This window comes from Artibeus jamaicensis, unplaced genomic scaffold (assembly GCF_021234435.1).
Source record: "Artibeus jamaicensis isolate MK-2021 breed Jamaican fruit bat unplaced genomic scaffold, CSHL_Jam_final contig_525, whole genome shotgun sequence".
NCBI lineage: Eukaryota > Metazoa > Chordata > Mammalia > Chiroptera > Phyllostomidae > Artibeus > Artibeus jamaicensis.
Genome location: NW_026521874.1, coordinates 4,104,565 through 4,129,364, shown reverse-complemented (window position 1 = coordinate 4,129,364; position 24,800 = coordinate 4,104,565). Strand labels below are relative to the sequence as shown.

Below are 24,800 nucleotides of genomic sequence, written 5' to 3'. Positions count from 1 at the left end.
CTGATGGGTAAGACACACCTGTCTTTATAGACCTCACGACCCACTGGGAAGACGGACTGACAAACTCTTTACGAAGCCAGCACAATCCATCTACCCACATGCGTTGGAATAAAGAGCACAGGGTGCTAAACAGAGGCCCTCTCCTTTACAATCCAAGTCCCTTGAAATCTTAAACCAGAAGCCTCTTTCCATAGTCTCTGATCAGCAATGTGCTTTTTTCTTTTAATCCTTACCCAAGGATATTATTTTAAAACATCAATGTGAGAGAGAAACATCAATTGGTTGCTTCCTGTACGTGCCCAAACCAGGGATCTTAAGCACCGTGACCAGGGATTGAACCTGCAACCTGGGTATATGTCCCGACTGGGAACTGAACCCTTAGCCTTTTGGTTACAGGACAGTTAACCAACAGAGACACACCAGCAGGGCAGCAACATGCTTTTAATCCCAGGACCCAGGAGCCAGACCTGGCAGAGTCCTCAGTGGTCAAGGGCTTCAAGATCTTAAGGCCAAACCCCAGGACTACCTCAAAACTCTGGTGAGGAAAGTGCATTGAAATTTCAAGTCCCTGGCCCTTCCTCTGTTTTCTGTCTGACCGGAAAGTCCCCTGAGGTTGCCAGATGAGCTTCTGTGCCCACGCGGTCTTCACAGGGGCTCTCGCCTGTCCCAATTTGCCTGGGATACTGTCAATTCATACCCTTTGTCCTGGTGTAATTATTCTGATAGTCCCTTTCTCTCTGATTTGGATGACAAACTGTGTAGCCATCTACCCGATCAACAAAGTCCTGGCGATCCAGAGTCCAAAGTGCCCAGGATCCATTATCTACCCACAATGCTTAAGTATTAAATTATGCTAAAAAGCATTCATTTCAAGGGCTTTTTTTGTCTACCCACATACCCCTGCCCCTGAATTGGTATTTGTGTACAAATGTCAATTTCTTAATACATGACTGCAGATGAACATTACTTTTTGGTGTCACCTGAAAATACAGAGAGCAAAGAAATAGAGAGAGAGGAGCGTGGATTTGAACACGTGCACCCCGAAACCCACTAGAGACCATTTCAAAATACTATCCGTGTATTGAATACCTGTTTATTGGTATCGGCCACAGTTTCATCCTGAAGAAACTCACTTGGCACCTCAAGTTTTATTAAAAAACGAGCTAAATACGCTCTTTTCTTCAGTTCATTCGTCCTCTGAAGAAGCCAGTGGAGCACAGGGTAAATTACAGGTTTACTTCCAGTCACCAGACCCTGACGAAAGGTACTCCTATAAACACACACACACAGGCCTGTAAGTAAACCTTGGAGGTAACCTTCACTCACGAGCTGACTTACAATGCCCTGACTGCTTTCCATGACAATTTAAAAAAGATAAAACCAAGGCTATTCTAAGTCAGTCTGTACATTAACAATAAAAATAAAATCAGGCCCTTAATATGTTACTGGGATATTTACAAAGGTGGTGTTGCAACCAGTCGCAGGTAGAGTCAGCCCTGATACTTCACTTCTTTGACTGGGTAGGCTTAAGTTACTGTTCCTATCTAGGATGGCACATAGATGATAGCGTGGATCTGCCTGACTTTTTTGACTAGGAAGAAGAACTGACCCACTGAGAACTTCTGCATGCCAGAGTAACATTTAAAGTTCAAGATTATTTTGAATTTAGTGATGTTCCAAGGCCATTGACCTGGGGAGACCAGGTATCGCCTAGGAAGACTGCCTATAGCCTATGCTTTGCCTACTGAAGCACTGCTTAAGGAAAACAACAAGTAATACAATTAATTTAAGATATAAGTAAAACTTCTCTAAATTTTTTTTAAAGGAAAGAAAGCAACATGCAATCAGATTCTCACATGTCTGTGGCATTTCCTGGAGGTTTGTATTTAAGAATACCAAGAAGGCTTAACATCCGTTTGGCTGTCTGCTCTGGCATCTCCTCTCTGATATCGACAACTTGCTAACAAATAAAGAAATTAAAAAAATATGTTATTGTTGTATATCTAACAAAGAACAATATTTAAACTCACAAAATTGTTCTGCTAGAGCATAACAAGCACAGTGGTCTCTTAATAAAACAATTAAGTTCGGAGGTCCCCAGATTCCAAGTGAGGGGACACCCAAGTCAGATCAGGATTCATACTAAGAATGTCACCAGTAAAAATTCTCCATGCAGAGACGTGAGCTAATTTACAATACAATAAAGCCTTTTGTAAAAGCATTTTTATTCCTGGACCAAATCTATTTATGTTTGGAAGTAGAGAAATATTTTCTAAATAAAGTACAAGTAGATAATTTAATTTCTGAAGTGCCAGAGAAATCTTTTGTTTATTTATTTGTAGAGAGGGGAAGGGAGGGAGTCTCGCACGCCCCCTACTGGGGACCTGGTCCAACACCCAGGCAGGTGCCCTGAACTGGGATTTGAACAGGTGACCCTTTGGTTCACAGGCCGGCACTCAATCCACTGAGCCACACCAGCCAGAGCAGAAATCTTAAAGATCATTTACAAGCACTTTACAGTTATAAGCCTCGTGAAAATAAAGTCCAGAGAAGGTAACTAATTTGCCCAAAGCACGGATAGTTAGAGGCAGAAATCTGGCTCTCCTGCCACCCTTTTCATCACAGAGAAAGAGGAAATGCTTGCTTACCTTTGGATCAATCTCAGCCAGGACATCATTGAGAACTTGTAATAGTTGCATTGGCTCCAGGGAATCAAATGTGATTAAATTATAGTTCTTCCTAAAAGGCTCCTTGTTGAGATTGTCCACAATGAATTTGATTTGATCACTCATGGTCAGGTCTTATAACTTAAACTAAAGAGTAAAAATAGAGAAAAAAATCCTCGATACTGGTAACAAAAGTCCTGGGGGGGAAATCAGTATTAAGATCATAGGGAGTAGGCGTGAAGAGTATAATGAAAAAGTTATTTTGTTAAAAGAAATCATCAGAGTGTGAAGACTTTATTATGAATGCTACAGTATATACTGTTAATATCTGATGCCAAATGTTTCTGTATATTCATCTTGTGTGACAGCAGTCACCTGAATTAACATGGACAAATAATAATAAATAATATAATGAATAATATAGCTGTCATCTCTTCAGTTAGCTCCACAACTTCTACCCAGGGGATAAAAACTTGTTAGATTACAGACATATTTCTAATTTAAAAAAAATTAATAGCCCATGTTTTAAAGTTGGGGAATATTTTTACATTCAAATCCAGATTTCCAGTCTCTCAAAAATCAGATCTGGCAACCCTGGGCCCACATTTTTGCCTGGCCACACCCAAGTGAGGCTGAGCAGAGGCAGGCCGCAGGCTTTAGCCTGGGTATGCTCTCTTTGGTTTTGGTTTCCTCCACCGAGATCGGCCATGTAGGCTTGGACTCTGCCACCTTGAGTAATTCAGGCCTTCATTTCCTTCGCCTTCAATAACATCATAGCCTCACGTTTTCCAGTCTCCACCTCTCCCATTCCAAGTCATCGGTAGGCTTTTCATTGTCCACAAAATAAAGCCCAAACTTCTTGGATTTAAAAGATCTAGCTCAATTTAGCCTTTCCCAATTGTACTTCTAAATTGGTGCTTTTCACCCTCGGAAACTTCAGCGACTGAAATGGTTACTACTCCCTAGTTCCACCTCTGCCTCCAGTTAATGCCGTTTTCCCTCCACTAGCAGGACTGTTCTCCCCTCCCCCACCCTCCAGCGGTACAAATCCTAACCGTTTTCCAAGCCCTACTTTCTTCCAAAGGCAAGTCCCTCCAGGAAATCTTAGGCTACCCACCTTGTTCTGCCTCAGAAATAACAGAGCCTACCTTCCAAGTTGACACTTTACCTACACGGCTCTCCTGCAGTCACTTCTCTATTTCATACTAGGTACTTACATTTTCTCTTCTCTGCTAAACTGTAAGTGCCATGAGGACTTATCTGTGACTAATTCCATCTTTGAATTCCCACTAAACTGAATGAATTTGTTCAGAGGCCCAAAGCCAAAAAACCCCCATAAGCATAAGTGCAACATATCATAACTTTTAAAAAATTGGATAGCTGATTATTTAAGAGCCAATGAGCTTTACCAAGGTTCCTAGCATCTCCTGCATGCAGGCATCACTTGTTCAGTATGGGAAGAAGCAGTAGAAATTTTGAGGGCAGGTCACTTTTTTTAACTAGTGATTTTTTAAACTAAATTTTAAAATGAACCGCTAAAGAAGAAAGAATTGCCCTAGTGCTCCCTAAAACTTTTTAACCATAAAATGGATAGATGTTCTTTTACCCAAGACATTAGCTGGAGCAGCATGTCTCTTGCTCTGAAATAGGTCTCTTAAATTGGGTGAGTGGAGCTGGATAGTTAAAAAACATCAAAATGTGAGGGCATTATATTTCTCCATAATTAGGTTAAACTCATGAGTAAACAATTATTATTGTTAAAAATTAATCCAAAAAAAGTAGAAAGGATAACCAATGTGTGCTATGAATTTGAAGTTTTCTTTAAGTTGTAAAAAGAAAAACTTGACCTAAATTAAGTAGAAATCCACGTTGGAGATGCACGTTTTCCAATGTTAGAAGTCGTTTAAGTGAGCGTCCACAGCATAACCTTCACACACATATATATTTTTCAATGATTTCGAAATTAAACATATATTTGTAACACACACACACACATATATTTTTTCTTTAAGAAAAAAACAAACCCCACAACACAACACCTGTGAACGTTACCGGGAGAGGAAAAGAAACTAGTCGGGTTTCCCGCTAGTATCCGACCAGATTTTTTCAGGACAAAGATGTGCTGGAACAGGTAGGCTGTCTATGCCCAGTGGGCTCTGTGCTCTAAAATTAGCAAAAGCAATTATTTTCCCTCTTCCAGCGGAAAGTTGCCACACTAAATCACCAGCACTTACCCTCAAAAGAACCCAAGGGGGTGGGGTGGGGGCAAGAATTAAAACCAGGGCGTGCGTTTATCTGGCACAACTCGGGACAGGAACCACGCCGCCCTTGTCTAAAGCTGGCTCGAGCGCTGGCCAGCAACCTCGTAGGATTCCCAAAAATAGTGTCCCCCTCGACCTCGCGCTCAAGAGAGGAGACAGGGGCCCCACATCCGACAGACAGACACCTCCGGGCTCCGCGACGATTCATTGGGCGGGGGAGCGGCCTGGGTCAGCGCTAGGCCCGGCAGAGGCCGACTCTGGCTGTGGGGGCTTAGCTGCGGCGACCCCTCCGCCTGCGAGATGCCACAGGGGGAAAGGGAAGGGGACGGGGCGGGAGTTTTCTCCTATCTCTGGGTTCCGGGAAGTTTCCGACCGCGAGGTGCGGAGGTTACCTCAGATCTTCTCCAAGAAACCACTTTCCCCACCCCCCGGAGCTATTATCCGGGCTCTAGTGGGTTCCCAGAACCGAGCTCCTTGGCAACGGTTGCTAGGCCGTGACACGTCACTTCCGGCGGGGAGGGCCGGCGTGCTTCCGGGGACCCCCAGGCGCGTGCACTGGCCCAGGCGGTGGGGGGTGGAGGGTGCTGGGCGGCTGGGGGTGGGTCCGTGTGCCAAGCCGGTTCCCAGGTTCTGAGCCACTGCTGGCAACTTAGAGAACTTGGGGCTGTTACCGCGGCGGTAAACTTCCCCCAGCGTCCTGCAGTTTACAAAATACTGATTCACCAAACATGGATGACGGCTGCTTTGTTGGTGGCTGGGCAAGAGGAATTTGGCCAGAGCTTCAAATTTAGGTTTTTGACATAAGTACCTCCAAATTAGGTTAGACGTAGGAGCAATTGTACAGTCTCTGGCAGGATTAAAAGAAGACATTCATCATAGAGATTTCAGTTTTGCTATATTATTTGGGCCACATTAATTTTTTTTAATCCAGTAAAATTTTTTTTATAATATGGTGAGAGACTGGGAAAAAAAAAAAAAAAGCAAATGGCCTAAGGTACCTCTTGGCTTCTAAGAACCTCTTTTTAGGCACCTGCAGAAAGGAATGAAGTTCCCCTGCAGACTTCATGGAGTTCACGCCCTATGAGGTGGGCGGAAGGAAGATCTCGGTGCCCAGGTCACAGGAGACGGGGAACAGAAACCCCATTGCTCTAACTGGCTTGGGAGAGACCTCAGTTGGTGAATGGTATTTTGAAACACCCCCTTCCTCCCACCCCCATAGGCTGGAAATCACTGAACTTATTGATGTCAATGAAGAAAATGAGAAGAAATAAAAAAGAAATTCCTCACACTCAGAAAACATAGTTGCTTGTTTAAACATCTTAGAAGAAACCAACTACAGATTTCGCATCATATTTACAAACAACGAAACAAATTCCTTGTTAGACATCTCCTATCTGCTTCACGCTGTGCAGGCTGCTGGGAATGCAGTCCTTGGAAGGTAGGAGTTACCTGGTCCCTGTGGTCATGGAGCTAATAGTAGTGTAGGAAGAGAGACCATTGAAGAGGCAACACCCATACAACCATGAGAAATGCTGTAAGAAAAGGGCTCAGTGATGGGGAGCCCAGAGGATAGGCCCCAAGTTCATTTAGGGCTGAAAGGACTGTACTATCAGGAGAGGTTGCATTGAACAAGGTGATGTTTAAGGATCGGTACAAATTAGCCAAACTGGAAAGGGGACAGTTTATTGGGCAGAAGGAACAAAACACTGCAAGATGGGTCCACTGCTGGCTGCCTCCTTTCTGAAAGAACCTGGAGAGAAACTAACAGTGGACCCAGATGCTCACCACCAGGAGAAGGCAACATTTAAAACCTTTAAAAATTAGCCCTGGCTGGTGTAGCTCACTGGATTGAGCACAGGCCTATGAAGCAAGGGGCCGTTGGTTCAATTCCCAGTCAGGGTACATGCCTGGGTTGTGGGCCAGGTCCCCAGTAGGGGGTGCAAGAGAGGCAACCACACATTGATGTTTCTCTCCCTCTCTTTCTCCCTCACTTCCCTTCTCTCTAAAAAAATAAAACCTTTAAAAGTTAAACTACTTAACTGTGATTTGAATCCTGGGTCTGCCATTGTCTGGCCTCACCTCTCTGAGCTTTATTCATCTATAAACTGTGCCTATAATAATACCTTCCTCCAAAGTATTGATGTGAAGATTGAGTTGATACAGGTACAATGATTAGAACAATGCCAGACACTGGAGGAGCTAAAAACATTTTACCTCCCCCCTCACTTCTTTTTTAAAAATGAGGTGGTTAGATTTGCTCCTTCTACAGAGTCTGCAGATGTAGGTATAGAGAGGTAAGAGTGGCTTATCCAGTAGTTTTTAGTTCCTCCACTACCCGTTGCTGCTGTTATTGAAACACTATACTTGTTGGTTATGAGGATACAATCCTGTATAGAGTCAAGTAAGCAATGGGAGCCACTCTTTGCACTCAAACGTGAATGGATGTTATGCTTAATGTCTTCGCTCCAGAATACAGGAAAGAATTTGAAGCCAGTCAGCCTGAGATACTGAGAAGCATATACTCAGTAAAAAAACTCCAAACAAAAAAAGAGAGACCTAGAGAGGCCTGCACATACTGGGTCCCTGGCCACCTATGAGGCCTAGATACAGGCCAGAGGTAACTCCGCTACCACCTGCTGATTCATTTAAGATAAAAAGATTCCATGAAGGGTCCAAGAACTTCTCGGCAACAGTGACACATTCACAGCAGTGAAGGCATTGCTGATTGCATCCCAAGTCAAGCTACCCACGCGAAAACTTTTTTTTCTCAGATGCTATGTCGAGTCTTCCTTGTAAAACTCAAAAGACACCTCTTGGCTGAAGTATGTTTGACGTTTTTAATAGGTGAATGGAAGTCCCAGTCATATGAGAAAGCCTTTTGGAAAGGTTCCTATTCCTACCCGGACTCTCTGGTTTTTGGGTTTTGTTAATTGATTTGTTAAGATATAATTCACACACAAACAATTCAATTGCTTTTAGCATATTCACGAAGTTGCGGAACCAGCAGCACTGTCTCATCCCAGAAAATGTTTATTACCCCCTAAAAGAAACCCTCTTCCCTTCAGCCACCGTCTGCCAGTGTGCAATAAAAACAAACAGAAAAACCTCACGTCCCAGCCTCAGGCAACCACTAATCTGCTTTTCTTCTCTATGGATTTGCCTTTTCTGGACATTTCTTATAAATGGAATCATAAAACGTGTGGCCCTCTGTATCTGGTTTCTTTCACTCAGCATAACATTTGCATGGTTCATGCATGTTGTAGCATGAATCGGTACTTCATTTCTTTTTATGGCAGAATAATATATCACTGTATACATTTTTTGCTCATCCATTCATCTGTTGGTGGAAATTTGGATTGCTTCCACTTTTGGCTATAGTGAACAATGCTGCTGTGAACATTCGTGTCTTCCTCCACTCTCCTCTGGATAAAGGACTTCCATTGGCTAAGCCAGGTGATCAGGGCATGTACACCAGGGACATGGGTCAAGGGCAGGGGTGTCTCCATTCATTCTTAGGTTTGCCTTTCCTTCCCATTCTTGTTCATTTTGTTCTCTTGAGTGCTCGTGGTTGTAGATTGCGGGACCTGAGATGTACATTCTTTAGATTCTTTGGTTGTAATGACAGGCTGTATTGAAACCTGCTCATCCCTTGCTACCAAAGCACTAAAATTTCCCAACCTGCTTCTCACCCAAAGCCCCCCGATAAGACACTTGATGTTATGAGGCAGTGTCCTTTAAATGTGCACTGGCCTTCGCTGGAGGCAGGGTGAGGTGAGGTGGAAGGAGGTGACAGAAACTGGAAGCTGCCCTGTCCAACTCCCTTATTTGTATTGCAAGAAACATCCACAGTGGTGAACCTCTGCTCTGGTTATTCAGAGGGGAAACAATCACTCCTGGTAAAGTGTATTTTTCAAGACTCACTTTAGCATAAGAAAATAAATAAGGAGTGGGGTCACTGTTTCATGCAGCTGTGAAGACCAAGGATATTACTAACTTCACGTACGGCTTGATCTAGGAGTTCAGTGACATCATCTTGACATTCTTTCTCCCTCCATCTTTCTGCCTCTCATCCCCACTTTCTTATGAATGGGCTGCTAGTAGCAGGTGACTTACATCCTTCCAGCCTACCAGCCTCAATAAAAGTACAATTTTTTCGTTAACATTTTCAGCAAATTCCCAGGGCTAAGTTTCATTGGTCTGAAGTGTGTTAGAACATTCTTGAATCAACTGCTGTGACTCTGTTGGACATAATAATAGCCTTGATGAGAGTGGCTCCCACAGAGGGAGGGCTGCATTCTGTTACCAGGGGCAGAGACGTTATGCAAACAAGAACAACAGGGAAGGTGGTTCAATCTTAAAGGCCAGGTAAGCAAAACCAGAAGAGGAAGAAATGAGCCTGTTCTTACTGATAAGCTGGTTTCCTACCAACAACTTATCTTTCTTCAGTGCAGGCCCCCATCATGGGCCAGGTGAGATCTTGGGATAACAGCAGACCCTCTGGGTCCCTACATCCCCACGGAGGATGCCAGGGACCGAGTGTCTCCAGCCTCTTCTCATCTCAGAACTTCCAAACAAGAACTTTCCCTGTGCCGAGCACAGAGAAGCCAAGCCAGTTTTCTGTTTTTGGTATTAAATTTAGACCTCTCATCCTGACCAGGAGATATTTCTGGATTCTGCACGAGTGTTCAGCAAATGCCAGTTCTCAAGATGCCATCCCATCTGGGGCTGCTCTGCACACTGCCCGCTTTTATCTCATTCTTTCAAAACTGAGAAAAATGACCCAGACGCAGGAACAGATTCGGAAGTGGGTTATTCTGTTATCCATTAATTGCCATTTAATGCCTCAGCCATCTAGGTTACTTGGAGATGAAAGGAACTAAATTTAAACAGAAACCTGAATTCAGTTTGGCGGATACCCTGCATTGCCTCAGCCCCAGCGATTTAATTTTGTGTGTACATCATAGCAGAATGTGCTTTCCCAAAAGGTAAAAAATATAAGTAATACGTGAAACAGTCAACTAAATGGGCAGCATTAAACATGTGCCTGGTACTACGTTTTTGTCCAATAGTTTGTTTTTAATGGGTTTTGTGAGATTGATGGGCGATGGAGAGGAGTCAAGTAATACGCAGTTTGTCTGAACTCCTCAGTTATCGATTGAAATGTAGGATGCAACTTACACTCTCACTGGGCTCAAATAACAACCACATCGTCACTTACGGATGCTTACTGTGGGTCATGCCCCTCCTCTTAAAACAATCTGCACTGCCTTGAGTTTTGCGGGCTGAAATCAGAAGCTGTATTTTGTCATCGTCTGAAGTCTTTGGAGGAGATTATACTGGTTGTCCTCAGGGGGGAGCAGAGAGGGAGGAGTTCCCTCCTGTAGGGGTGTCCAATCTGCCGCTTGCAGCCCAGAATGGCTTTGATTGCAGCCCAACACAAAATCATAAATTTACTTGAAACATTATGAGATATTTTCTTGTGATTACATGCTGCAATGTATCTAATGTGTGGCCCAAGACAACTCTTCTTCCAGTGTGTTGCAGGGACGCCAAAATATTGGACACCCTTGTAAGACGAGAGAAGAGAGACGCTAAGACTGGGAAAGGGACACAGGTTAATTCCAGAGCAGCTCCTAAGAAGGTGAAACACCCCAGGGGAGCCAACGCCATGAGTCCAGTGGCTTCCACTGTGGCCGAAGCTTTCCTTGTCCCAGGCCTGACATGGAAGCATGAATGTCATTGGACTTGAAAGGGCCAGGCAGCCTGGGATGATGGGTGGGTGGCCAAACAGTCACCAGGAGGAGTTACTGACAGAAGATTTCAAGTGACCTTCTGAAGCTCTGTCACTGCAAAAGAGCCGAGGGACCTGGCATCCTCCAGGATGTGTGAGAAGGCGAGATGCCCAGTAATGACGGGATAGGGGCTCAGACTTGGATTTCGGTTGATTATAAAATCATATACTTCCTCTAAATCTGAGTTGTCAGATGAAATGGATACCCTCTGTATCAGCCAAAGTCCTGGCATGATGACGATAACACAGTCTGGGCAACTGGAGGAGAGCTGATAAAGGACCATTTGTAAAGATGTGGGCGAGGTTTAGGGAAACCAACCAGGGACCAACAACAAAAGCAGCCATCGCTGCCCCGAGCCTTAAGCAGCCAGAGAAGACAACGGGCACCAGAATCCTGTAAACAGAGCAGCGCATGGAGCAGGCTGCCTGATGGGAGCCTTTGGATGCAGCCACTGTTGACCTCACATTCCTCCCACCCCCTGATCTCCCGGCCGGCTTCCCGTTAGCTAAACCCGACAGGGCGCCAAAGGGACAAGCAACGCTTGAGATCATCCATGCAGGTTGGCCTCCCAGGGAAGAAAATGGCAGAATGGGGGTCTGGGAGGGCAGACTGAAGGAATTATGAAATGAATTATATGTTGAATATACAATCAAAATGATGGGCAGTAAGGCCTTGCGAGGGCAACAGAACCACCCCTGTGTCTCCCAGCCGCCCCGGCTCTGTAGCTGAGGTTCCTGGCAGCCCATGGAGCTGGGCCTAAGTGAATTTCAGCACACTGCCCGCACCCACGTTGCCTCATTTAATCTTCACAGCGAGGAGGCAAGGACAGCTTTGTTTTCTTCCATTTTACAATTAACGAAATCGAGGTCTGGAGTTAATAGGGGGCCCACAGTCACACAGCTAACAGCTTGCTGAGTCAATAGTCAAACACAGCTGTGTGGCTCAGTTGGCTGGGTATCGTCCTGCAAAGCACTGCCAGTTCTATTTGGTCAGGGCACATGCCTGGGTTGAGGGTCCGGTCCCTGGTTGGAGCATGTATGAGAGACAACCGATCAATGTTTCTCTCTCACATTGCGATGTTACTCTCCCTCTCTTTCTCCCTCCCTTCCCCTTTCTCTAAACATAAATAAATAAAATCTTAAAAAATAAAAATATTCGAACATGCAGAAACATGACCCCATATTTTGGGATCAAAATGGTCGATTCCAAAGCCGTTTTCATAAGCTTACTAAACTGGCTTAGCAGAGTCTGGACGAAGGACCCTAACTGGCCACGGAGGCTGGAGGCAAAGGGATTTTCAGTGCGGCAGGGCCAGGGTTAACATGCTGCGTGGCTTTCTCTGCCTACAGGACTTTGCCAAGGAAACTCTTCTCTTACCTGGGTAGAGCTAATGGTTCGAAATCCAAGCACTTACCCTGGAATCAAAGAGGGGGAAGATGAAGAGAAAACACTTGGCTGATGATGGGGAAAAAAGTGTATTTTCATTTCAGATGCCTTTCAAGTTCTTTTTTTCCCAGCTGAGTGCTGATGTATTTATAGAATTCAGGGGGAGTATTTAAGGGTAAGCGCAGGGGAGCTGCATTTGGCCACCGGCAAGTTCCAGACCGTGCAGGGAAAGGTTGTCGGGGAGGGACCAGCAAAGGCCGGGGACAGCGGGGCTCACACTGGCCTTTCTTCATGTTGCCAAGACCTTCCCTCTCGCCTGGGCTGACGACACCAAATCAAGGTCTGCAGTGTGCTACAGATGGAATTACAGAACTGAAATGACAGACAAACGGAGGGATGGCCCAACAAAGTGTGGGGCACACATGGAGCAGAAGGTTGTCCTGGCATAAAAAAATGACGTACAGATGCATGTTACAATAGGGATGAACCTTGAAAACATTATATTCAGTGAAAGAAGCCAGACAAAAAAAGCCACGTATTGCATGATTTCATTTATGTGAAATGTCTAGAAAAGGCAAATCCATAGAAACGGAATGCAGATTGGTGATGGCCAGGGGTTGGGGGAAGGGCAGAACGTGGAGCAACTGTTTAATAGCTACAGGGTTTCCTTTTGGGGGGATGGAAATCTTCTGGAAATAGACAGAGGTGGTGGTTACACAACATTGTGCACGTACCAAATGTCACTGAATTCTTCCCTTTAAAAAAGCTAATTTTAGCCCTTGCTGGTATGGCTCAATGAATTGAGCATCGGCCTAAGAACAGAAAGGTCACAGGTTCAATTCCCAGTCAGGGCACATGTCTGGGCTGTGGGCCAGGTCCCCAGTTGGGGGTCTATGAGAGGCAACCAATCGACTGATTTATGTATCTCTTTTATTTTATATTATGTGAATCTCACCTGAATTAAAAACAAAAAGACGGATAGAGTCAGGACCTTGGGAGGTCAACCATGCACCCAAGTCTTCCAAACAGTCTTTGCTCTCTTACAGCTGAGGTCCCGGGTATCACAGGGCATAACGCCTAAATTCATTCCAGGCTTCCCTTTTCTCGTTCTTCTCCAATTGCTACCTTCTTGCCTGTTGCTCAAACTCACCAAACCCACCCCAAACTCAAGCCCTTGGCACTGCTGTTTCTTTGGTCTGGCTCTTCTTTCCCGGGTTCTTCCCCAGCCTGATTCCAGCTCCTCACTCAGGTCTCAGCTCAAATGCTCCTTCTCCAGGGAGGCCTCTTTGGACTCTCTTACTAATGTAACCCGCCTTCCGGTCATTCTCCATCTTGGTGTTTTTTAGACTGTTGGTTATGGCTGATGCGTGGGTATTGAAATCCGTGTAATCGGTCTTGATTAACATTCTTCGAAAACGAAGTGGAACAAAAAATATCACACGGAATAAAGGCAAATACTTCTGAGTCAGAAATACTTTTCTTTGTTGCAGTAACAAACGGCTCCCAATTTACTGGCTTGGAACGACACTTCCCCCCAACACCGCCCCCACCCAGGAAGTCTGCGGGGTAGCTGGGCTCAGGCAGCCAGTCCTGCTGGGATCTCCACGATGGGGAGCCGGACTGGGGCTAAAACATCTAAGTTGGCTTCCCTCCTTTCTGGGCCCCAGTGCTGGCTGCCATTTCTCCTTCCTGGGAACGCTCTCCTTGACGTCTCTCCTCATTCAGTGATCTGACCTGGACTTCCTTACCCAGCAGCTACGTACTGTTAAAAGTTAAACTGAAGCATATCAAAAAGAATGTAAGAGTTTACTTGAGAAAAAATGGATTCCAGTGGGGCAGCACCAAACCCGAGGTGGTTGGGAGCCCACTCCGCTGACAGGAACCGCAGGAGAAACTTGTACAAGGTGTGGAAGCAAAGGCAAGAAATTGTTTGATTGGCTGCAGCGAAAAGCCTAGTTGGCTGTTTGTGATTGCTTTTCCTTTGAGTTTTGACTGCCTGACCCTGCGACATTTACAGGCTTAGATTTCAGTTTGCTTGGCACAGGCTGCTAGGGTATGAGAACCACATCAGCCTCTTTGGTTGATTGATTTGATAATACCAGCAGCACAAAAGTGAAAGCCACCAGGCCTCTTAAAGCTGAGGTCCGGAACAAGCGCAGCGTCATTTCCGTCCCATCCTACTGGTGGAAGCTAGTCATCGGCCCCACCCAGACTCAAGGCCGGGAGAAACGCAGTCCTCCCTCAGGCACTGGCATGCGCACACCAGGGATGATGTCCATGACACAGCTGGCAGGCGTCTTTGCAGACAATCCGCCACAACTGTTTTGCGAAGTTTTATTTCAGTTTAACGAACATGAATGTGTGTTCACTGGGTCCCATGATAAACATTTCCTGCTGTGAGTCACAGTCAAAAGCTTTGAAAAACACACTTCTTCCACATCCGTTTATTTTTATTTTTTAAATATTCAATTTATTTATTTTTAGAGAGAGAGGAAGGAGGGAGAAAGAGAAGGAGAGAAACATCAGTGTGTGGTTGCCTCTCACGTGGCCCCCACTGGGGGACTTGGCCTGCAACCCAGGCCTGTGCCCTGACTGGGAATTGAACCAGCAACCCTTTGCTTCATAGGCCTATGCTCAATCCACTGAGCTACACCAGCAAGGGCCACTCCATTTTTCAATTTCTTCCACAGTACTTGGTACTCTCTGAAGTTACACATGTAAGTCCCTCATTAGAATACAAGTTCCCTAAGGTCTGTCCTGTTTGCTGCCATTTCCCCAGCACCTGTCAGGGCCTGGCATCTACCAAGCACTTAATAAACATATGTTGTTATTCAATAGATAGTAACAGCTCCCATTTATTTGGTGCTGAGCACTTGAAAGCATTATCTCACTTAATTTGTTCAACACATATTTGAGCACCTACTAGGAGCCAGGAGCTATGCTAGGTGCTGGTGATGTAACAGTGAACAGAATAGACAATAATCCCTGCCCTCACAGAGTTCATATTTCACTGTATTAGAATAGTATGAAGTAGGTTTGTTACCAGTTTGACAGATAAGGAAACGGAGTCAGAGAGGTCAGGCAATTTGCCCAAGGTCACACAGCCAACAATTGCACCCTGACACCTGGCTCTTCTCCACACTGATGCAAAAGTGTTGGGTGTCGCCCAACAGTGGGCCGAAGTTGGTTACTGATCTCAATTCCTGCAATTGCTTCTCTGAAGGATTAAACTTCTCTTTCTGGAAATCAGACACAGGGTAGTGGGAAGAGGTGAGTTCCATGACCTCAGACTCACTGCCCCCCCACCCCCCCCCCCCCGCTCTGTGACAACGGCTCACACCTGGGGTGTTGCAGAGTTGAGCCACAGGTCTCAGTCACCCCCACTGTCTTATCGGCATGTGACATCCCCAAGTGGCTGGGGCCTGCAGGTCTGGCAAAGAATGCAGCCCGAACAAAAATAAACCTGCCACATTCCTTGGCAGCCCCCTGCCCCTTCCCGCTCTCCAGCCATCCATCCTCACAGCACCGCCTGCCAGGGAAGGCCAAGAGAGGAACAGTGGGGTGGAGGGAGCAAGTGCTGCTGCCGTCCAACCCTGAGAAAGAGAGGGAGAGGGGAAGAGAGGAAGAGAAAGACACACAGAGAGATCACCTTATATGGGAACGTGCGCAGACAATGTGTGGCAATGGCTTAGAGGGCAGTGGAGGTCAGATACCAGACAGATGGAAGAAATTAAACATGGGACAGAGCGTGTTCCTGGGCCCTGAAAACAGCTCTTGTTTCACACTGAGTTCGCACAAAGCCTGGCCCGTTTTCCTTTTTAGCCTAAGCCGAGCAAGATGTGAGTCCTAAACTCTACGTGACTTTGAGCCAGGCCCTGGCTTGGCACGGGGCTTAATCCTCTAAAGTAGTTTCTTTAATGAACAAAACTCCTCTTTGCAAGTAAAAAGGAAGAGACTGGGCCTATTTCCCAAGAGTTTCTATTATCTCCCTAAAGCACATAAATTAGTGGTTAATGGGTAGATACTCCTTCATTTCTCACTCATTCATTCATTCAACAAATATAGAAAACCAATTATGCACTGAGCCAGGGGCTGGGAAGACAGTGTTGATTGATGATGATGGTGATGATGATGATGGTAGTTACCCTTTGTTGACTGCACTCATCTGATAAACATTTCAATTCATAATAATTTACTTAGCACCCTCCATGTTCTCACCATTGGTGATACAGAACGGTGATCTAGAATCATCTGGTCCCTGACCTATGGAGTTAACAAGGTGGGTGGAGAAGCAGAAATGACAGATATTGAACAGATGATCCCATGACAGCCTTTAGAATCAGCTACTGTTACTGTTGCCATGCAACACAGGGTGTCTCAGCCTCGGCACTATGGATACTGGAGGCTAGATCATTCTTTGGGGGGGATGTCGGGAGCTGGGGGTTGCTCTGTGCACTGTGAGATAGGTAACGATATCCCTGGCCTCTACCTACTAGATGTCAGTAACAATAAAAAAATGTCTCCAGACATTGTCAAATGTCCCCTGGGGGATAAAATCACTGCTGGATGAGAACCGTTCATTCAACAGATGAGGCAGTAGAGGCTCAGAGCCAGTTTAGAAGCTTCCTGAATGTCATCTACTGGAAAGGGGGATTCACACCAATTCCAATGCTCGTGGGCCTAACAATTACAATGTTAAACCCTGTATTCTTGTCAACAGATATTGCGGGTTTGGATGGTTGTAGGCTTCACTGACTCATTTCACCAAATGCAAGTCATCTGTGTTCATTCAGATCCTCTGAGAGGCAGACGCCATGATTGGCTTAGACTTGCAAAAGATCTACTGATGATTTACATATTGGTGTCTGGGAAGGATAAAGGGGAAGACAGTGAGGGAGAGGCAGGAGAGTCTTCAGGCTGTGAGGCCAGTCTGACACTGGCCTGAAAGGAGAGGGGGAAGGAGGGGTGGTCTAGGAAGAGCCTTGGACAGCAGCAAGTTTCAGCCAGGCCAAAGTCACCTGTAACAGGAATCCCAGGTTGGGCAGCAGTGTGGCTGCAAGAACACTCCCCCTGTGCTCAGTCACTGGCTGTGAGCAGCCCTGGGGAAGTATGGCCTTGGCGTGAACTTGGAAGATCCAGAGGAGCAGGAACTAGGGCTGTCAGTCAACCATGCTTTTCCCAGCAGGCTCCGGTGAAGGAGAGGTGCACTGCGGCTGCCACGTCATCAGAGAAGTGCTGCCCAGTAGTTCCACTCACCATAGCGCAAGGAGATTTAAAAGGTGCCAGAGATGCACTGGGTAACAAACCCAGGTTGGCACCCTATGAGCACAAGGGTTCATTTTCCTTGCAATGTCTTGAGCTTCTCGGGGACCTTCAAATTCGTCTCTAACTTGGGTACCACCAGGGAGGAGGTAAACAGTGCAGCCTTGAGAGGCTATGTGGTAGCTTGTGAATGTGGGTACCCTCTGAGCCTCAGTTTCTCCATCTGCGTAATGAGATTAACCTGCCTTATCTCATAGGGTCGATGTGAGGACCGAACGAATGTTTATGGGATTGTTCTTCAGGAGGCGACACTGGTCCTCCTGCACACACTTTCTTGGTTTTGTATGGATATCTTGCTGCTAGCCGCCCTCTCATACTTTCAACCAGGATTCCTCTTGGCGCCTACTCGGGGAAAAGAAACGAGTATTCCCAGGGTCGAGTATGACAGACAGACAAGCTGTGTTTGGCTCACAGAGTGCTAAACTATCCCTAGTGATAAAGAGTGGCAGGGGCCACCACAACCTGTACAGTGCATGTCCCATCTGAAGCAGACAGCCTCTTCTCAGCTCCAGCCTATCCGCCACACACTGTATCCAGATTTCCTAAATTTTCAAGGAAACCTGTAAGTCTAGTCTCAACACATGGAATTGAGTCTCGTTGGTTCTGATAGGCTCGATCTAGTCATGTGCCCACGCATCAGCCAATCCCTGACCAAAGGATGTGGTAGTTTGATTGGTCAGACATGGTCATGTGACCACCTATAAACAAGGGCATGGCGGTTCACCCAAATGGAGGTTACAGTGGGGAAGAAGTGACTCCTCAAAAGAGAAGGGGGTGGCACTATCAGAATGAGGGGATTATGCTGAACAGGCCAAAAGAAACAGTACACCTAGAATCTTCCCTACCACTCACTCCTTCCTTCTAGCCTTGCAGTGTGTACCATTCTTGTCCCCCACTCCCACCTGCCCTGCCTTTGTTCCTCGGACATGCCTCCCCTCCCATTGGAAAGCCACCCTTAGGCCCTCTTTCCCCATTTCAAATTGACTTCAAGGCCCAGGTCAAGCCTCAGTCAACCAACCACGCTGGGCGACAATGAAATTACCCTGTAAGCTAGATCAAATAAAATAAGAATTCTCTGGTATCGAAGATCAGAAAGCGCTTCATGAACCATGAAGTGGGTATCTGGTTATCGATGCTAAGCAGCACATACATACAGCATTGCATTCCTAGCATTCAGATGGTCTAAATTTAGGATGTGGTGTGACCCAAACTGCCAGGGGACTGTTTCTATGTGGCCTTGTTGTTTCTCATGCTTCTGAGGCTGTGCTTCCTCCTCTGTATACTGTGACAAGGCCTATTCTGACTGTGAACTGAGTATAAAATAAGGACCTCTGGAAAAGAGGAACACATCGCAGTTCTTACTTCACCACAATTCCCTCGTCCGGGGTCAGATAGCAAAACAGCAAACAAAACTGAACCTGAGAGGCACAGCCTCTAGAGCGATGTTGGTGCACCACTGCCCTCTGCTGGTCAGTAGCGGGGCCACAGATGGTTTCAGAGAGTAGGGGCTGTTTGGAGAGGGACCCCTGGGAAACTGAGATGCAGAGAGGGGAAGGGCCTTGGCGTAGGACACCAGCCCAGTCAAGGACAGAGAAGAGTCTCACATCCGAGAATCCTGATCTTTGCTCTTTTTAGAGGTAGAAAAAATGAGGACTGGAGACTCCCCTGTCACGATTCCACTCTGCTAGGCCCTCTAAATAGTCTTATTAGGATTTTTCTCCCTTGTTCGCCCTCACCATCCACACGGCTTGCACTTCCTACCCTTTCCTTCATACCAACGCAGCAGGAGTTCTGTTGGCTGATGGGTGCTTTGCAGAAATGAGCTGGGGTCCTCACGACTGCTTCATAAGGTGGGCCAAGACCCAAAGTGGTCATGACGCTTTCCCAAATTCCAACAACCGGTAAGTCCAGGAGCTGGGATCTGAAATCTAGCCTGAAACACTGAAACCCACATTCTGACGGCCACACGCACACACACCCACCCAAAACAAAGTAGCATATCATAGTAACTTGTGTGGAAAATATAATTTAAGGTAACCTTTGCGTTTTTGGATTGCCCAAAATGTTGTTTGCTGGGCAGATGCATGATGAAGCAGTGAGAGAGGAAATTTTTTGAACACCTCTCTACTGACACATGTATGTCTTGAATCCTGCCCACAATATTGAGGCACAAGTGAGGAAACTGGGTTCAAAGAGGTTTAAAACTTTGCCTGAGATCACTTGGTGAAAGCTGGTGTTCAGAGTGTAATCCCCCTGCTTGGTGTTAGCATATAAATAAGTCATGCTCTTCAAAATGTAGATAGAATTAAGGATATGATAGCCAGGACCACGGGCCTTCTCCCAATGGTACCCCTCAGACTCTCCTGCAAACCGTTTCCCTCTGGGGTCTCATGATTCTAAGCCTTCTTGATCTGGGTTTGCACCCCACATTTCCGAGCACTGTTATGTGCCAAGCCCCAGCTGGGTGTATTATTTCATTTAATCCTTGTGAGAACGCTGTGAGGTGGATACGATTGTTATCCCCATTTCACAGATGAGCAAGTTGGAGCTCTGAGAAGTATCTTGTTCCAGTGCATGGGGAGTCCCGGGTATTGATGGTTTGCTGACATTCTGCAGGATGTAATATTGTCTTCAGGCCTCATTCTTCCCATTTGCAGACGGCAAACCAGCTTCACAAGTGAGTAACTTGCCACGGGGCCTTTGCATTCACTGCTCCTTCTTCCTGCTCTGCTCTTCCCAGACATCCTGGTGACTTGCTTCCTCCCCTTCTTAAGGTCTTCACTTAAAAGTCCTCTCCTCCAGGAGGCCTTTTCCGATCACCCTATGTAAAAGTTCAATCCCCACTCATAGCTCAATGACAAGAGAACAAACCACCCAATTCAAAAGTGGGGGAAAGGACTTGAGTAGACATTTTTTTTTAATATTTTATTTATCTTTAGAGGGGAAGGGAAGCAGAGGGAGAGAAATATCAATGTATGGTTGCCTTTCGTGGGTCCCCTGCAGGGAACCAGCCTGCAACCCAGGCATGTGCCCTGACTGGGAATCAAACCGTGATTCTTTGGTTCACAGGCCAGCGCTCAATCCACTGAGCTATGCCAGCCAGGGCTGAATAGATATTTCTTTAAGAAGATACACAAATGACTGACGAGCACATTAAGAAATGCTCAACACCCAGTGATGTACATGAGGGAAATGTATATGAAACCCACCTGAGATATGCCTTCTTACCACTAGGATGACGATTGTTTTTTATTGTTGTTTTTTAAAAAGATTTTATTTATTTCCTTATTTAGAGGGGAAATGGGGGAGAAAGAGAGGGAGAGACGCATCAATGTGTGGTTGCCTCTCGTGCACCCCCAACTGAGAACCTGGCCCGCAACCCGGGCATGTGCCCTAGACTGGGAATCGAACCTGTGAATTTTCAGTCTGCAGGCCCCTGCTCCAACCATGGAGCCACACTTGCCAGGGCGGATGGCTATTGTTTACAAAATGGGAAATGGTGAGTGCTGACCAGGATGTGGAAAAACTGGAACCCGCACATGTTGTTTGTGGGAAGGTAAGAGGATGCAGCCACTGTGGAAAACAGTTCGGTGGTTCCTCAAAACGTTCAACACCTGACCCAGCGATTCCAGTCTTAGGTTCCCACCAGAAATAAAAACAGGAACTCAGACACTTGCACCGGAGTGTTCCTGGGAACATGGTTCCTAACAGCCAAAGGTGGGGACAAAGCAATACAAAATTTGTTCCTAGTTCAGGAACAAATATAGAAGACCATAACAAAGACAGCAAACACTGGCTAAGCAATACAAAAGCGACCATCCCACAAACTCAGGAATCATGCCAAAGTCAGTGAGATCTCTGGCTTCTATGTGATGCAATAATCGATCTTTTTCTTCAATGTCTTGGTGAGTGTTTGATGCGTCCCTTTGACTGGAAAGGTCTGCGGCAGCTACAGCCCTTCTGCCTGCTCCCGGATTAGACAGCATCCCAAATCCAAGCTACTTTCCACTTTTCCTCCTGCTGATGATTCTGTCCAAACCACAGAAAGCACCAGCTACAACAAACAGGATGTTTGTTTGTTGTATCCCCTTGTGCCATTTCCCTACATAGTTTGCCATTTCCTTTCCAGAACACTGACTATGGTGACTTCCAAGTGGTTTTAATAAGCCTTGCTGAACGCCTTCCCCACCCACATCCCATAACCCATGAGAGCCTGGCACACTGTCCAATCTTATCTACCCCATCCAGAAAGATAATTCCTTGTTGTGCTTTTCCTACATTGTAACTGGCATCTTGGAGCAGTGTGGCAATCACAAGTTCAATATCTTCACCTGCATATCCAGCCCGAGTCTAAGTTATGCTGTCACAGACAGCATGGAAGGTACAAAGGTCTCTCTCTCTATGTGTGCACGTAAGTCACACAGCTGTTTCCTCCTTTCCCAAAATGCCCACAGCCTGATTTTTTACTGTTCCCCTCATTCACCAATTTCTTATTTCTATCTCCAGAGGCATGTTTACTTATCCCATCTTTTGAGGCCAAGCATGCTGGTGTTTCTGTAAAGGCTCCAAAAGGAACTCATCATAGAAACTGAGTTTCCAAGGCCCCAAGCCTTCCTCAAATGGGTAGGTGAACTTGACCATGAGAAACACGGCCCAGGAGCCTGTCGCACTTCTTTTAAATGTGAAAAGTTAGAATGCCACTCCACTGCCCTCCCTCCACCGACCCCCTCTGGCCAAGGGCTCTCTGAGCTCCTGTTCTAATTTCTTTCCTCCCTGATTTTAAGTGCTTTTATCAAGGGAAATCCACTTCCCTTTGGGTTTAATACTTGACTCTATCCTCTCCCATTAACTTATGTCAGGTCCTCACTAATTGAACAGCTTTATCATTGCTGTTAGTATCTCCTGTGGCCACAGGCTTATTTGTGAATCGTTGGCTTTTGGGTCCACACTCCCTCCCAGGGTTCCTCTCCTTCCCTGATGCCTTCGCTTAGCCTCCTTGGTGTTGGTGGCCTTCGGGGATCTGCCTCAGCCTTGCTCCGGGTCCCTGTACCCTCTACGGAGGCAGACACCTTGTCTCCGCTCTTGCCCCTCTACCCATTTTCCAAGGAGCAACCAGACGCCTTCACTAAAGTGCAAACGAGCTCACACCAGGCCTATGTTTGCAAACCACCTAGTGCTCTCAGAACAGGCTCCAGACCGCTCACCACAGCCCGGGAGGCTGAACTACATGAGGTTTCCTCCAAGCACGCCCTGAGACAAGCATTCACTGCGAGTTATTTGGGAGGTTGAAGCCCGGAAGGGGGGTGGGGCAGTGGGACAGGAGGCATGGAAGAGCAGGTCACTGCTGTGGGTGTCAGGGGCTCAATCCCCCTAGGGACCTCTGGGAGACTGCCTGGACTGTCCTGGGAGAGGAATGTGTCACCTGGGACAGGGGAGCAGAGGAATTTAACCCGAGTCCTCAGCCTTGGAGCCTTTACTCTCAGAGAGCCGCATACCTCTGTCCACCACGCCCTTCCTCCTAGCCCTCTTTTCACCCCCTCCTCACAAGGCCAGTTTGTTGTGGCCCCGCCCACAGCCACAGCTGATTGGAGCAGAGATAAACAGCCAGATCAATCAGATTCCTTCCTCTGGGATTCTGGAACTGGGCAGTGATCTGCATTCTTTATTGAACGGTGGACACCTAACTGAGTGAGATAAATTTGTTTGGCCACCTACCCTCGGAGGAGCAGGGAAGTCCAGCGCGTGGAGGGGCAGGCAGAGGCGGGACCGCAGGGTTTCAGACAGACTGAAAGGGCAACCTCAGTGCAGGACGTTTCACTTTCTGATTCTGTTAATAGGTTCTTGCAAAGGCGGGCCCCATTTCCTGCATTTGAGTTCTTTTTTTTTTTTTCAGGATTGTTGTTCAGTTACAGTTGTCCCTATGCATTTAATTCTGAGACAAACCATGTTTCCTCAAAAAACGTCCTTTGTCACTGAAGGGAGATCACTTGACTTTCTGCCCTGTAACAGAAACACACTTAACGCGCCCCCTTCACCCCTGCCCCGCCGCCCACTCCCAGCACTCACGCCCCTGACTAAGAATTTCACCCAAGCCCCCTCTTCCCTCCACTCCACTCAGGACCTCACCTCCTACTCCACAAAGAAACAGAGACCACCCATCTTGACGTTCCACTTTGAACATCTTCAGGGGTTTTTTTTAGTTAACAGACTTATTTCAGTTTTTGACCTGAAACAAATACTTAATTTTGCTGAGTCTCTGTTTTGTGTGTACAGCCACAAGTTCTAAGAAAATGCTGTGACTCTCGCTCATGTCTCAAGGAACACTTATAGGGCTCAAATGCTTTAGTGTTTTCAGTCATTTGCAGCAAAGCTTTTCTGTTCCAAATATTTAGAGCTGTTTTCAAAGTTCATCTTTAGGAACAAGTCACACTACAATATAGATTTACTTTATTTATGTTGTAGATTAATCAGCGAGCCTAAAAACCTCATTGAGGGAGAGAAATGAGGGCATTTGTGAGCTCTGAAGAGGGCCTTTGACAAGATACTGCCCTCTAAATTCACTTGCATGTCTAGAGAACCCTCTTTTTTTTATTACTCCCATACGATATTTTCCCATTTACGATTTATTGCCTCGGCTTTTGTTATACCATGCCTTAGACCAGGAGTGTCAAGGTCATTTTCACCGGGGGCCACATCAGCCTCCAGGTTGCCTTCAAAGGGCTGAATGTAATTTCAACACCTTAACAATTAAGGGGTAGTTAGTTACATTTACCCAGTCCTAAAATTATTTCGGCCCTTTGAAGGCAACCTTGAGGCCGATGCGGGCCCCCAGTGAAAATGAGTTTGACACCCCTGCCTTTGAGTCATATGCCTCTATTCTATTTAAATCGACCGTGGGAGCTCGGGTTGGAGTTCGTAAATATTTTACTAGGTTTCACTAGCGCCAGGCAGTGCTAGGCCCATTTAATTCATTGTCTCATTCGGTCCCGTCTGTGAGCTGGGTGCTGTTACCATTAACTAATTACCATGCGGGTACAATTAATCACAACATAAAGATTCTCTAGGTTACTTCGTACGCAGTGTCTGGCCCAGTCCTGGCCACAAAGGAAGTCTTCAATAAAGATCTACAGAATGAATGATGCCATTTATTGACTATCCAGTAGATCTTTTTAAACTAATAGTTTAAAGACTCTTTTTCTTTGAATATAACAAAATTTTCATAAACATGAAAAGTACTTTATTATTTGACCATCTTTAGACTCACATATTTAAATTTTTCAAGAGAACTTTCACATTTTACTAGGTATAAAAACACACTGACTTTTTGTTGCACGGGTTAGTACTATTTCTCTAAAAGCACAATACATTGCCTT

The 24,800-nt window shown here is 46.1% G+C and overlaps 1 protein-coding gene across 7 annotated transcripts in view; it reads right to left on the bottom strand.

Annotated features, from left to right (window-relative positions):
* IFT81 (intraflagellar transport 81) overlaps positions 1–24,800 on the bottom strand; it is a 133,112-nt gene that overhangs the window by 56,435 nt on the left and 51,877 nt on the right. For 3 of the 7 annotated variants that reach the window (XM_053669628.1, XM_053669630.1, XM_053669632.1), the window contains exons 2-4: positions 2,649–2,813; positions 1,857–1,960; positions 1,090–1,270 (exon numbers count right to left, since the gene is read on the bottom strand). The exons of 1 other annotated variant lie outside the window; for it this stretch is intronic. In XM_053669628.1, the coding sequence (XP_053525603.1) occupies positions 1,090–1,270; positions 1,857–1,960; positions 2,649–2,792 (429 nt within the window). In that variant the 5' untranslated portion in view covers positions 2,793–2,813. Of the gene's footprint in view, positions 1–1,089; positions 1,271–1,856; positions 1,961–2,648; positions 2,814–4,900; positions 4,926–5,112; positions 5,279–5,319; positions 5,428–24,800 lie in introns of those variants that run through there. 3 more of the 7 variants (XM_037144625.2, XM_037144631.2, XM_053669629.1) reach the window with 3 other exon arrangements.